We start from the raw sequence: 16,111 nt of genomic DNA, 5'->3' as shown, positions 1-16,111 counted from the left end.
GTAAAAAACAAAAAGTATTTGTAATTTTTTTGAATTTGGTATCACAAAAGTAATTAACCCTAAAGCCCGTAAAACTAAATACTAAACTCTAAACCTTAAACTCTAAATCCTAAATCCAAAACTCAGAACCATGCATTGTAAACCTTAAATCATTAACACTAAACCATAAACATCAAGCCCTAAAACACTAAACTTCTATATCTTATAAGCCGTAAACACTAACCTGATCTTAACACTAAAACATAAACCCTAAACCTTAAACCTCAAACCCAAGCCTTAAACCTACACCATAAACCCTAAACTCAAAACCCTAATCCTAAAATAATAAATATTATATCATGAACCCTAAAACCCTAAATTGTATACAATAAACCTTAAATACTAATCCCTAAATTAACCCTAAAATTTAATTTTTTACGGCATTTTTAACAAAAACGCCGCTAATACCACTAAACCTCATGAAAAGCGACGTCGTTTTATCAAACTTTCCACCAAAGAAGAACAATAAACGAAGTTGTATTGCACAACTGTTTGCGGCGTTTTAGTAAAACGCGCCGCTAAAGTCCCAATCTATTGCGGCATTTAGTAAAAAGCGCCACTAAAGAAATATAGTGAAAAAAACGAAGTCGTTTTGCTTAAATTTTTTGCGGCGTTTTTACAAGAAACGCCGGAATCTATAGCGGTGTTTTCACCTTAGGGCCGCTAAAGCCCAATATATTGTGGCATTTTTTAAAAAGCGCCACTAAACCAATAAAAGAAAAAAAAACGGAGTTGTTTTGCACAATTTTTTGCGGCGTTTTATAAGAATCGCCGCTAATTCTTGATCTATACTAGCGTTTCTAATAAAGCGCCACTAAATCCCGATCTTTTGCGGCATTTTTTTAATAAGCACCACTAAAACAATAAAAGGAGAAAAACAAAGCCGTTTTGCACAAAATCTTTGCGGCGTTTTACAGGAAGCGTCGCTAATTCATGATCTATTGCGGCGTTTTGTTTGTAGCGCTGCTAATTATCATTTATTGCGGCGTTTTTGTGTTAACGCCGCTAAAACTTGATCTTCTGCGGCGTTTTTGGTTTAAATGCCGCTATAAACGCCGCTAAAAACCTATTTTACTGTAGTGATTATCATACCGTATGTTAAACTCATTTTTATATTGACTATTGTGACCTAAGAGAACAGGTGAGAATATTCTTAATAATAATATTATATTAAAATTATTATTAAATATTATTAATAATTATATTAGGAATGCTATTAAATTATATATTATTTTATTAAATTGTATTTAATAATAATTATGTTAAAATATAATTAAATTATTTATTTTTATTAAAATATATTTAACAATAATTTTATTAAAATTTAATAACAATAATCATCTACCTACAAAAATTCTGTTAAGGGTACTTTGGTTATTTAAGTTTTTTTCTTATACTATTACGACATCTATTCCGTTCAACCAAACACAAGAATTCTATTACAACTCTATTTCATTCCATTCAACCAAATAATTGAATTACTGATTATAGCTCTATCCCATTACAATTCTATTCAATTAGAGCCCTATTCCATTACAACATCATTCCATTCAACCAAACACAAGAATACTATTACAGTTCTATTCCATTCTATTCAACCAAATAATTGAATTACTTATTACAGCTCTATTCCATTACAGTTCTATTTAATTACAACTCTATTCCATTACAGCGAACCAAACGTGCCCTTAATTTCTATTAAAGGTTTATTCTTGTTTTAAGTTCAATAGGCTCAATGTACGGCAATTAAAGGCAGCAAGCAGCTAGACATTCAGGCGGCTGAACATACATATGGGAATTCATGTATCTAACTGATACATCGAAGCTAGTTAATGAAGGACCATACACCTGCATGTGAATGCAACTTAGGAGTTGATTGTGCATTATTCAGTTGGCTCTTCATGAAAACAAAGAGCCGACAATTGTGAGCTGAACAGCCAGCCCCTATGACCATTCGGCGTTCCATCTCGATTCACTTGTCGATTCATGCATTAAGGTAGAATTTATTTCAACTAATAAACATCTTAGCTGAGCATGCATGAACGTGCCAAAGGGGATGAAAGTGTCCATTCGGCTGAAGCATGAATTTCATGAACCAATTTTAATGATTGATCAGCCATCAACTCTAGTGACCGTTCCAGGCTCAATGTTCACACCCATGACCATTCGGTTGAGCATGAATCTACTAAGTTCATAAACCAATTCCATTTCCATTCAATTTCTGTTCATGTATTCGGCAGCCTCAAGGGAGTTTTTACTCAGCCATTAAACACCTTTGACCAACCATCTAAATGCATTTTCAGTATCAATTAATTCAAGTCAGCTCAAAGGCTGTTCGTGCACACCAAAGGGTATCTCATCAAGATTGCTCGTGGAACTCAATGGACAACCGATTATTGAAATCATACATTGGATGTTTTCAGCTAAAATTAAGTCAATAGATTGCATTTAAGATAGAATTATTCATGTGGCTATTCGATTGGACTACTGGCAGCTTATAAATAGCTTCTTGTAAATTGTTTGAAGGTTACACAACTTACACAACTTGATCAACTTTATTCATCTTGATATTTTATGAAATATTTCAGACTTTGTGAGTTTTTTTCCAACTCTCATTGTTCTTGGTGATTTGATCTGACTTATTTAGCATTGCTAGTAGCGTCATCCTATCCCCATTCTTGAACTTATCACTTTCGAGTATGGCGTTCATCCCTTATACCGTTGGTTCCTATCTTACTAGATAGCGGGTCTCGGTTCTATCCAACTTTCCGCCAATCACCTTGAAACGTTTAAGAATCAAGTCTTTAATTTCTATTAAAGGTTTATTCTTGTTTTAAGTTCGTTATATCCATCTATTCAACCTATCTTCATTTTTATCCGCGGTTTTAAACCATTTTCTTTAAAATATAAACCTTTTGTTAAACCGAAACGAGAACTACTTAATTTGACGATTGGGCATTTCAACGACTCAATTACCCCCGTAATCAGGTTCGTATCACTTGCAATTACTTTTGTTATATACGTGATGTCCATATTTTTCAACACATTTGAATCTCAGATTTGGTTGCATAGCATGATGTAATTATGTGTTAAGCTTAATAATACGTATAAATTATTCAAGTGATTTATAAATAAGATTATAGTTGCTCTGACAACGAATATAATATTTTATAGCTCAAATAAGATTTGATCAGGTATGGGATATTACAAATTGTAATATACGAATTTTAAATTATGTATTAAAAAAAAAAGAAGTCATCCTATTGAGTTCATATGATCAAGAAAAAATATCCATCCGTCAAGAAAAATCAAGAAAATGGACATGGCATGCCAGTAATTTAAAAAAAATAAAAATATATTTTAAATTTGATAAAAAAAATCTTTTGAGTTCTTATGATCAAGAAAAATTACTAATATTTTTTAGTAAATTCTTTTACCCTTAAACTAATAATTTATTTTTGAAAAGAAAATTGTATTGGAAACTTGAAAAAACCAAAAAGAAAAAGTGAGAGCAAGGATATAGTTTTCAATTTAGAAGAAAAGTTTATGATATTTGAATTTTGAGAATTTTAAAAAATTTCTGGGATTTGTTGAAATCCAAATCCATGTTCAGAAATTTGCCCAAATCTTGATTTTATAAAAGTTAAGATCATCACTTATGAGAATCCAAGTTGTGTGGAGAAAAAGAAGAAACCTGATGTGGAGGGCCATGGATGAATGGGTTATGAGGCAGTGTGGTCGAGCAAGGGGGAGTGGGAATATGTAAAATAAAGGAAAATGCTGTAAAGTAAATTGCGGTGGTGGATGAGAGGAAGGAAGAGCCTATCTACAAATTTTCAGGGTATGGTAGAAAGTGATTAATATTTATTAAAGAAGAAATAGAATGAGAATTAGGAGAGAATGTAGGCTAAAAGGATATCTTCTTTACAAGGTTTTTGATAATCAAATTCAATCTAATAATGTAGATACCAAATATTAATGCTTATTGATAAAGAATAAAAAAAAATGCAGGAAAAGATGTTTATAAAATCAAATCACTTCTAATCCTTTGCTTTACAATTGAGATACTCATGGAAGAAAACATATCTCATTAACTGAAAACACAGCTAATTTCCATCAAGATCTAAACCTAAAATACACCAAATTATAAAACAAAAGCAGAAAATATCTGCACTTTGCTATACTACTAATACATAAATTGCATATATAATTCCTGGAAGATAACCCACCAATGTCAGCACCAAATCAATCCAGAATTCCACCTGCCAACCCATCATCATTTTGTAATCCACATCATATACCAATATATATATATATATATATATATGAAGAGAAAGAGAAAGGGAAAGTGAAATACCCCTAAGCCATAACGAAGAAAAACTCCAACAGGAGGAAGAAGAATTGCAAGAATCACTTCAATCAAAGTCTCTGAACCCATTTTTTCCAAATTAAACTCAATTTCTTTTCCATTTCTTCGGCTTCAAATAGCAGGGCTGAAGGACAGGTGGCAAAATTATGGAGCTTAGACCTTACAGATGGCGATCATTCCCCTTTGCATTCGGATTTGGATTTTACTCCAATCATAAATTCTTATTCGGCTCCAAGCAAACTTAATTTACCATTTTCCCATTTGAATATATTTTTATTATTCACGTCAAGTCCAACCTGAAAAGTTATGGATTCCATTTTGATTAACTGAACAAGCCAGTTTTGGCAAAAGAACATCATTAGCATTCATTCTTTACAGATCAAATTCACGAGGAACCAAAACAATTATCAGGAGCTGATAATCCCCTATACGACATCGATATGATTAAGCAGCAGAAAGAAATACATTCAATTAAACAATTCTCTAGGTCCTCTCCTCTAGGAATTAACATCAGTGAAAAACGTCATATCATATATTACACTAGCCGGAGCATATGTGAATGGCAATGCACTCAGTACAGCATAATTTGACAAAGAAAGAATCCGAGCACAAGAGACACGAGTTGCACCAGACGAGCCATCTGCCGCCTCCTAGGTTTGGGTTTGGGCTTGGGCTTGGGCTTGGTTTTTGTGTAAGAATGAGTTTGGATTTTGGGTTTAAAATATTTGAGTTTGGGGTTAATTTTCTATACTAAAAATTTGTATCTATAAAATATAAAAATATATGCATATATAACCGAGTTAGGATTGGGTTTCAAAAATTCTATTCAAAGCTTGACTCGAATAGAAAACAGGCTTACATGTCACTAAGAATAATTTTTAGAAAATAATTTCTCTCTCTAACAATAAAAAATATTTTGCACAGAGTCATCCAAACACTAAAAATGATGTCTTCTCAAAAAATTAATCCATTTTCTAAAAGTTCTCTAAGAAAAAACAAAACGCAGCATTAAAAGTTACATCAACCTAAACAAATACTACTTAAGTTTTACTTACATAAGAGTTATAATCTAATCAATTTTCTATAAAGTAAAGCTAAAATCAGCATAAAATAATATTTTCATAAGAGTCCTGATGTGATCCAATGTTTTCAACTATAAAAGTTCAACTCAAATATGGGTCGCCTTTTGACTTAAATATTCAAGGCTCAAGTTCAACTCAATCTCTTTTTAAGTTTATAATACTTTATATTATGTTAGTTTTATATATTATATAATTTATAACACAAAAAATAAATTTATGCTGAATATATAATACCGCTCTAATATAAACACTAAAATAATGTTAATATAACTATATAAAAAATTATAATAAATAAAAAATATATAAAATTATTACATATTTAATTAAAATAATATAAATATTTTTAAAAAATAATATGGACGGTCTTAAAATAGGTTTGGTTTGATCTTTTGTAAATATAGATGAGTTTAAACAAAATTTTACATTCACATTTCAGATCAACTAGGCTTAAGCAACATAAAGTATGTTAATATCTTGCATAAATCAACTTGGCTAATGTACACCTCGCTTCTTTTTCTACCTTTCTTTGTTTGGGGTTCAAAGAAAAGAAATGAAAAGGAAAAAAAGAACTTAATTTAAAAAAAACAAAACAAACAATTGGGCTATTTTTAATATGTTTAACATATTATAAATTATTATTCAGTAAAAAAAATAAAAAGAAAATGGGAGAAGAAAATAAAGAATAGAGAAAAGAATGTGTTAAATTTTGTATTAATATTTTTATATTTAAAATAAAATTTACTGTTACAAGTTTATAGATTTTTTGTAGGTTAATATTTGTTTTATATATTATTTTTAATATGTTCATTGCAGTATCCCATCATTCTATTTTTATATTAAATTTTAATTATTCTTCTAAGTCAACACATGTCATGTTTATTAATAAATTTAAAAAGAAGTAATTTATTCAACATGTTAGGAAATTTTTAATATTTAAATAATTTATTTAAAGTGATTGATCTACAAACTAACCCTCACATTAGCTTATTATACCTGATTTAAAAAATTATAACAAATTTAATTTTCATAATCAATAAATTTTAATTTACAGTTAATTTTTACCTTAATTAACTAAAATTTTATAAAGAAAATTAGAAACCCCAGCGGTAATCAAGACTAGTGTACATAAAAAAGGACGTAGTAGGTCCTAACACCTTTCTTCACTGCCAAATTTAGCCTCGTTACCGTAAACAAATCACCCTTTTTAAAGAAATTTTACTTGGTTTATTCAAACTCTTGGCATGAAAGTTTTTAGTATATTCCTTGTAGTAGGTCCTAACACCTTTCTTCACTGCCAAATTTAGCCTCGTTACCGTAAACAAATCACCCTTTTTAAAGAAATTTTACTTAGTTTATTCAAACTCTTGGCATGAAAGTTTTTGGTATATTCCTTTTAAAATTAAGTAAAACTTTCATTGACGGAATATACTAAAACACTTTCAAGCCAAGAGTTTGAATAAACTACCATTGATAATGCAAAGGACTGCGCTGACTCTTCGGCTTCTTTGGAGCACTCATTTCCGAAACATTTTTGAACATGAGAATAAGATATGACCCTCCAGAAACATTTAAAAGAAAATCCATGTCGAACAAATACAAGTTACACCCAAATCCAATGTTTGGATTGTGAAGCTTATTTGTCAACTAAAGATGCTGCATGAAGAGGCTACAAGAAGCAAAACTTGACTAACATTAATGAGCCAAAATAAGGTGCACGACAGAACATCTTTCCAGTTTCAAACAAATTGTTTCTCATTCCCGGTTAAACGTTAGGTTTACACACTCTTAATGCTTCAAGATTCTATGGAGTTTTATGCTAACCCTTTAAGAAAAATGGATTCTCAAGATGAACCTGGATTACCTGGTTCCTGAATTTGAATGGATGTTCTTGACAAACTAGCTTCAAGTTCATTCAGCTCATCCATGTCAAGTTCATCATCGTCGTCATCATCATCAAGAAGGATATCTTCAGAATCAGCAGCTACACTAGCTGTGCCACTCGGCCCAGCTGCTGTTGTGTCATCCTTGCCCTGAAATTGAAGACACTGAAAGTGAGCTGAGAAGAAATATATGAAATGCATCTTAAGTTTTCATGATCCTCATCCTCAGTAAATATACAAGTTTCTACCCACTGTAAATCAGACGATTTTAGCGTGTTACCAATTAAAATTTGATGTCTGAGATCAAAGATAAATAACAGATTCTGTTTCAATCAAAGCTCAAAAGCATTGCAAATCCAAAGAACCCCCAATGGTGAAGCCCCCTGTAACCAACACATGGAATAATCCACAACCAGCTTCATAGTAGCCATATGTTAACTCTTCATTTTTCTTGAAGCACACGTCCAACATCCATGTTTGACCATGTATCAGGACACAGATGAAAGTTTATCATATCCGACACTTATGCCCAAGTCTAGTTAGCATAGCATAGCTGGATAGTGCAATTGTAATATTAGCAGTTGCACCACCAATGCATGTTTAGAGAACAAATCAAATAATGAGTTTCCAATATTTCAATACATGGCTACACTGTGAAACACGATAAATCCAGCACTTCATGTCTAACATGCCGCATATAATAATAAATAAGCAAGTCCACAAAACTCTTCATTTTTCTTGAAGTGCCAGTGTTCATGTTTATTTGGACATGAATATGATGATGTGATCCTCCAAATACAAGGAGAATCTTGGAAAAACATTAAACTTACACATGCCTGACACCCACCATCGGAGTCCAATTAACATAGCTTGTAGATATAAAGTATCTAGAGTTCTAGATTCATGTTCTGTTGTGTTCCAAAGCAGGCAGGTATTAAAATCAAAGTAAAATAAGAAAATTTACAAGGCTCAAGGTTGCTGTTCCTCCAAAGCAAAAATGTCTCCCATATAGGGCTTTTTGTGCATGCGTGCATTGCGGTAGGTAAGTGGAGATAGTGATGGCAAAATAATCCAGACCCATCAGATTCTGATTCAATCGACTCTATAGGATGGGTTTTCTTATTGGGTTTGATGTGATGTGGATTCTCAATTAAATTTTGGATTCAGGCTGGCAGGTATTCAATTGAATTTTGGGTTTGGGTAGGGTGGGCTTAAATCAAACATGCCCAAGAAAATTACCAAAATACCCCTATTTAATTTTATAACTACTTTATACAATTTAATTAGGTTTCTTTTCCATTTTAAGACTTTATAACATTTGAACTATTTTTTTACCAATTTTAATTAGGTTTTCTTAATTTGTATATATGTATCTTATTTGATCTTGTAAAAATTAATAATATATAGAATTATGTAATGTTTTGAGGCAGGGTGGGGTCTAGGAGTTTTCTTTCTTGGGATCAAGTTTGGGTGTTAAAGTTTATAATAAAGTTGAGATCAGAGCGAGATGCATGAAAGTAGGGTCGGGTCAGGTCGCAAAAGACCACCTTGTCTCACCCCACTCTATTGCCATCCCTAGGTGGACAGAGAGGGAGATAGAAGAGCAATGTAGACCGACTACTGACTAGAAAAACAAGTTTTTGGCTGACAGTGTTATCAATGGTAACAAAGATTGATAGTATAAGAATTACCTTCTGCTCAGTATCCTCAGGTTCTTCTCTATGGTATGCCTCATACGCCTCAGCATCATCCACAAATAAACTTGCATCCGAGAGAAACAATTCACGACCACTGAAATTGACAAACAAATAAATAAGATTCCTCAAATGGGAGATGTTAACACCGATCAACCAGCAGGAAGATAATACCTCATGCGATCATTCTTAGCCCTGTCTGCTCGTTGCGCAGCCAAACTAACCTCTCTTTCTTCCATCTTTTTCGTCTTCCATTGCATAAATAGCTCAGTAGTCATTGGTGTCGATGATGTTGTTTTAGAACGCTGAAAAAAAAGAAACAATTACACAATGATCAAATACCGGTACAAAAAACAATAACTAGTTTACACATATGAGCTAAATGGTCCTTTCATTGAGGGAAGAAAGAAAAAAAGAAAAGGATCAAATCACAACTTCGCCACAAAAATAAGATAATTTACCTGGTTTTCGATCTCTTCCTCAATAGTAATCTTCTCACTCTCTTCCTCCAAAAGAGCTTTCATTTGAGATTTCAAAACATATCCAGGTGGAAGGGCATGTCTGTAGTGACAATCCTTGCCACCATTTGGGCATACCCAGAACCAACCATACTGTTTCTTTTCGACAGCTTCCAGAAAGTGTTTGCACACCTGTGTCACAAGTATTATAAAAGTAAAGTTGAATTGGTACACATATCTAACCACATGAAGAAGTCAGATCACAAATAATAAATCCTCTCAAACATGAACAATAGAAAGACATGGGATTTGTTAAGAATGGCTTGTCAGTTAAGTTGAGAAGAATCAAAGCCAAAAGGGGAAATAACCTCAAACTATGTCAACGGAGTTGGTCATTAGCTGGTATTTAATTATGTTGCTCGACTCTTCATTCTTTTTGGAAATACCTGAGCCCAACACCTGTGTCTAATATGAGATTGGAGATAAGATCCGTCAAGGATTCTCAAAATTCAAGGGGAAACATAGAAAAAGTCGAGCATGCCCGTGTCAGACACACATCTACATCCGGCACTCACACCCAAGTTCAAATAACATAGGTTTTATTCTTCCAAGTGAAAAAAAACAACCATTACCAGACAGAATTAACACTTAGTGATTATCATCATTAGGTGTAAAAAAAACTGAGTCCACCCAACGAAACCTGATTGCCAACATAATTTTCTAACTTCTAAGTTTTTGCTCCTCATTACACTAAACTCTACTTCCAAAAGCATTATTAAATTGCTATACTTCAACGCAGAGGGAAGATACAAGAGAGCAGAGCAGAAATTTTAAAATATAAACAGTGGAATACAACCAACAACTTATGAAATGAAAGATTGAGAAAGAAAGAGTTACATACAATCTCGGTGGGCTTATTCTGGTTATACTCTGTTTTCTTTGATTCAACAACCTTCTCAAGTGTCTCTTGATCCCAGTCCTCCATCGTTTCTTAGGGAAAACAATCCCAAAAAGAAATCAAAATCCCATTGGTACAGCAAAAAGTCAAATCATTGCATACTAACTATATGTTTATCAGTTACCTTGATCACGCTTATCACTGTAAATATCAATCTTCTCACCCTTCCGTTGAACATTCAAATCATGAGAGAACTTGCACTTAAACCCTTTCGTACATTGTCCTGCTTTAAAAAATTCGCACACTATCGACTTGGGATCCACACCTATCCAATACACAACTTCAGTTATCGACTAAACAAACCCAGATTTTAAATATAAAACACAAAACAAACGGATAATTAAGCTCCAAAAACAAAAACTATACGTACCAGGAGGCACTTTTGGTTGTGTAACAGCAATTTTAAACAAATCATTTAACTCCTTCTCCCTAGCTTTCTCTTCTTCTTTCTTTTTCTGTTCATCATAACAATTTGCGAATTCTTTAAAGGAAGAATTTGGTCTCACAAGTTAACCGGACACCAACTCAAGCAAAAAAAACCTAAAATCAATTTTACTTTTACCTTCTAATCTAAAAAGATCTTTAAGCAAAATAACTTCCGCTCTTTAAAAACAAAACAAAACAAAACAAAAATCTCTGATCTCTCCCTTAAAATACCATCCATTTCAAAAATTACTATTAATTTAAAATATAAATATATATTTTCATAAATATTTTTTAGATATAAAAATTTTAAATTACACAATTACCTCTTCATTCTTTAATTTAATGATTCTGAAACCTTTTTTGAGTTAGTCTCACTAAACTCAACTGGAAGTGTCACTTGATTGTGATACTAAACTCAGTTTGTGTCACTTCACTCGTGACACCATACCCAATTGAAATAGGTGTCACTTCACTTGTGATACTAAATTTAGTCAAAGTATTCCATTATAGCAATGAAATAAATAATAATTTTATTATTAGCATAGATGCGCTAAAATGCATTGTATTTTCAAATATAACCATTGTTGTATAAAAATGTGCATTTCGAAAAAACTTAGTTTTGTTCTAAATACCCAAAAAAATTATCAGAACTAATATTTACTTCAACAGTCAATATTAAAATATGCAAATATTTAACATGGAACGAATTATCCAACGAATACCTATTCCCTATAGAAACAAATAATCGTAAATTCATAAAAGTTTAAGAGTTTCCATAGAGAGAAAGAATTTATATTAAAAAAGAATCTTTTTTTTTAAAATAAAAACAAAAGAAGGGGTTAAAACAAGCATTTACTTCAATATTCAATATCAAAATAAGTAAATAATAAACATAAAATGAATTTATAATGAATAATCATTTCATAACAGACTAAAATTGTGAATTCAAATATTTTGCTTTTGAGATAGAAAGTAGGGTACCTTAGCAGCGACTTTAGACGGGTCGGCTTTGGGTTGAACGGACTGCTGGAGATTTTGAACATATTTCTGAACATTTTTGCTTTTGTTTTTGTTTTTCAATCCAAAGGTTTTGTCTTCAACCACTTTTTGCTTCTTCGCCAAATCGGCTTTCGATTTCCCTTGCTGCTTTGGTGGCATTGTTCCGCGAATCACCGAATCAGAAAACGAAAATAATTAAATCGAAATTAATAAAAGAATGGGAGAAAATTTGAAACTTTATTTGCGGGCAGCGAGGGAAGATTTGGGAATTAGGGTTTTAAGAGAGTTCAATTTTATAGCGTGGAGAGTAGAGATTGAATTTGTTTGATTCAGTTCAAATTACGACTTTGTCCTCGCAAAAGGTTTTGAGCTTAAGGTGCGTTTTTAGCATTTTATTTTGGGTAAATAAACCATGAGTAAATGGATACCAACCGTAATATCGTCGAATCGTTAGTTGGAGTTTACTTTGGATGAGTGTTCAATTGAATTGAGTAATAAAATTTTTGAGTCATATTTTATTATTTTAATTTTATTTGAAATTTTTTCAAATCGAGTAAAATTGTTCTAACTAAATTAAAAAAATTAAATATGTCAAATTAAAATCTTATTACAACATAATTAATTTCATGTTAGAGGAAATAAATTTGAAACCATAAGTATTTGGGAACTTTTCCAAAGCAAAACAATAAAAAAAGACTCTAGTGTGATAAACTTAAATAATTAATTAACTTATTTAGATATCAAAATTATTATTTTAGAACATTTTTAAAATTTTAACTTTTTTATATATCTTTTAGAATTTTTAAAATATATATAATTTTTGGAATTTTTATAAATATCTTGAATTTAAAAAATTATTTGAATTTTTTTGTAATTTTTGTTGAGAGAGTGACCAATTTGCTTATTTTTAAAATTGACAGAGATTAGAAGGGTATTTACATCAATCTATTATTTGAATTATTCGACTTATTCAAATTGTAAAATTCAACTCGACTCGAACTTAAACTCAAATTATTTATTTGAGTTGACTCGAATAACTCGAAATTCAATTTTTTTTTCAAATATTTTAAATTAAATTAAGTTTTGCTCACCCCTAAGCTCGCTAGTGAAACTTAAAAAAAAACTTAATAGTCTAGTGACTTAAATAAAAACTTTTGAATAGTTTGATAATCAAATTGTAACTTTTTTTAGTTAAGTGATTAAAACGAAAATTTACTCATAATTTAGTAACTAATGGTGTAGTTTACCCTTTTTATTTTTCAAAAATTCTTGGGTCAACTTTTAAATATAAGCTTCCCTGATATTTTATAAAAAAAAAAACAAAACAAAACTTTTAGCTTGTTATCCATAAACTTCCAAAATTTCTAACCAAATACTAAAATCTCTAGCGGAACTTTCACTACGGCCCGCCCGAAATATGGGAGGGTTTGAATAAAAATATAGGCCCGAAATATGGGTTTGGGAAAAAAATGAGGCTCATTTAGAAAATGGGTCGGGCCTCGGGTAAAATTTTTTGGCCTGGGCCCGGCCCGACCCGAATATAATAAATATATATTTTTTAAATAAATTTTTCATTTCCCCTCCCCATTTCCCATTTCCCTAAGCCCGTATATTTTGAAATTTTTTTAAATTTTTATTTTTAAATTTTAAATTTTTATATTTCAAATTTTAAAATTTAATTTTAATTATTAGTATTGTTAAATTTGTTAATATGATATTTCATGGGCAAGGGTTCTACTCTAAAATAAAAAAATATTTTTTTTAACTCTTTATAATTTATAAAATTTTAAAATAGTAATGGTAAAATTACACTTTGCCCCTCAAATGATAAAAAAAGTTAATTTAATCTTTTAAAAAAGGACCGGGCCGGCCGGGCTTGGGCTTAGTATTTTTTCCCCAGGTCGGGCCTAGACAAAATTTCAAATCCATATTTCGAGCTGGGCCGGGCCAGGACCTAGGAAGCGGGCTGAAATTTTTTATAGGCCCGGCCCGGCCTAGCCCATGATCACCTCTAAGTCAAAGATGTTAAATATGTTAGCATAGATTATAGATTTTGTTATATGTATAAAATGTTGTTATTTTTTAAAAATAAAAAAATAGCTATGTTGTTATATTTTATAGATTATGGTAGTTATGTATCATATAAATAGATTTTAGAATCGATGATGTGACTTGTCAAGGTCGATGTTGACTGATCAACGCTGATCATCAATGTTAATCAATGTTCGAGATCAACGTGCCACGTCATCTATTTCAAAATATATTTATAATATATATAACAATATTTTTATAACAACTACCAATACATATAATTATTGCTAAAATTCCTATTGAAAACCTTTTGTAACCAAATATTAAAATTACTTTTGGAAACCTATTTTTATAATCAAATATCAAATTTTTTATTGGAAACCTAACTTTGTAACTAAATACTTTGTAAAAAAAATTTTAAAAATTGTGAAAAAGTATTAATTAAAAATTATAAAATTTATAATACCAAAAATTAATTTTATAATCTTTATGATTCTTCAACATATCTATTTGTATAATAATATTTTATACTACTAAAATCTATTATATGTACCAATATATCTATTTATATAACAACATTCCTATTGGTCCATGCACAAAGAAATTTTGGCATTGACTTATAACGGTTTGATTTGATAAACCTATTTCAATATTTTTTTTGAGAATTTTTGAACTTAAATCTTATCGTGTTAATATAATTTGTATTATCATTATACTCAATATACATATCAGTAAAAAGTAGTTTTTGTGTAATTGCAAATAAATTATTTTAAGGTGCATCTGTTATTGGTATAAACATTTTTTAACATACAGCTGTATTATTAAGTAAATACATATTATATAAATTATTATTTTAAATATACAATTTTATTTTTTAATAAACATTATTCGGTTATAGAAGGGTTGTTTGATTTGTGATTAGAATATTTATTTTATTATTGTCAAAACCAAATCAATTGAATCGATTTTGAAAATTGATGGTTCGGTCGATTTAATTAATAGTATATAATCAAAAATAGTAAATCACTTTAAATTGATAAAAAAAAGAGAATTTGTGATTAAAATTAGTGGTTTAATTAGTTCAATTGGTTATTATTATTTTAAAATTATTATTAAATCGATGACTCAATTAATTAAACAAATTAAATCAAAAATCGATAATTTGACGGATTCGAAAGCCTTAGTAAACAAACTACAATTAGTGATGAATATTTTGATATCCCCATGCCATAATGATATTGTTAAAATTCATCCGTGTGATACATAAAAAGGTGAAAGGTAATGATATTTTTGGTGCCTTGAATCTTGACACCAACAAAGCGTATGACCGTATCGTGAAGCTTGCTAGAAATAATTTTCGGAGTTTTTAGTTTTGAAGTTTGTTAGATCATGAATATTATGGTATACATTACATCAGTTTAATATGAGATTTTGTTCCACGGAGAAGTATTTAAATCGATAAAACGATAATAGGGACTAATACAGGGTGTCCCTTGACAAGAATAGGATAATTTCTTGAATTTTATTGATAGACCTTAATGGCATATATATATATAGTAATAATTACTTAGAAATCAAATTGCTAAAAGGTAATATCTCATAATAATATCATATAATATCTCATTATGAATCAAATTGCTAAGAGATAATATCCATAATAATATCCTATAATATCTCATTTTTTGTAAAAGATAATATCCTATAATAATATCCTAACACCCCCTAAAGTTGGAGCATACATATCATAAATGTCCAACTTGCTGAGAAGATATTCAAATTGCGATTACCGAGTGCCTTTGTAAAAATGTCAGCCAACTAAACAGAGCTTGAAACATAAGAATGTGCAATCAACCCATCCCGGATTGCATCCCTAACAAAGTGACAATCCACTTTAATAGGTTTAGTAAGCTTGTGAAATATGGGATTTTGTGCAATATGCAATGCAAATTGACTATCACAAAATAAAGGAATTGTTTTAGGATGATGAACACCTAAGCTCAATAGCAAGGCCTTTAGCCATTTGAGCTCACAAGTGATGGAAGCCATAGACCTATAACCAGGCTCAGTAGAAGAAGAAGAAACATTATGTTGTTTCTTAGTTTTCTAGGAAATAGAAGATTATCCTAGAAAGACAAGCCAGCCAGTAAGTAAACGTTGAGTTAATGGACAAGCAGC

General features: G+C 30.7%; 2 protein-coding genes across 2 annotated transcripts; both read right to left on the bottom strand.

Annotated features, from left to right (window-relative positions):
* Window positions 1–4,045: 4,045 nt before the first annotated feature.
* Window positions 4,046–5,258, bottom strand: LOC107899432 (salt stress-induced hydrophobic peptide ESI3). Its single transcript, XM_016825144.2, has 2 exons — window positions 4,397–5,258; window positions 4,046–4,301 (listed from the first exon to the last, which is right to left on the bottom strand). Exons 1-2 carry the CDS (start codon window positions 4,475–4,477, stop codon window positions 4,218–4,220), a joined length of 165 nt encoding a protein of 54 aa, XP_016680633.1. The 5' UTR covers window positions 4,478–5,258; the 3' UTR covers window positions 4,046–4,217.
* A 1,899-nt stretch (window positions 5,259–7,157) lies between these two features.
* LOC107899431 (zinc finger CCCH domain-containing protein 11) lies at window positions 7,158–12,257 on the bottom strand. The gene is made up of 8 exons (XM_016825143.2): window positions 11,888–12,257; window positions 10,851–10,935; window positions 10,605–10,745; window positions 10,424–10,512; window positions 9,526–9,714; window positions 9,239–9,369; window positions 9,062–9,161; window positions 7,158–7,520 (listed from the first exon to the last, which is right to left on the bottom strand). The coding sequence occupies exons 1-8, from the start codon at window positions 12,062–12,064 to the stop codon at window positions 7,332–7,334; spliced, it is 1,101 nt and encodes a 366-aa protein (XP_016680632.1). The 5' UTR covers window positions 12,065–12,257; the 3' UTR covers window positions 7,158–7,331.
* Window positions 12,258–16,111: the final 3,854 nt, after the last annotated feature.

Source organism: Gossypium hirsutum, chromosome D04 (assembly GCF_007990345.1).
Source record: "Gossypium hirsutum isolate 1008001.06 chromosome D04, Gossypium_hirsutum_v2.1, whole genome shotgun sequence".
Taxonomy (NCBI): domain Eukaryota; kingdom Viridiplantae; phylum Streptophyta; class Magnoliopsida; order Malvales; family Malvaceae; genus Gossypium; species Gossypium hirsutum.
This window is presented reverse-complemented; position numbering and strand designations above follow the sequence as displayed.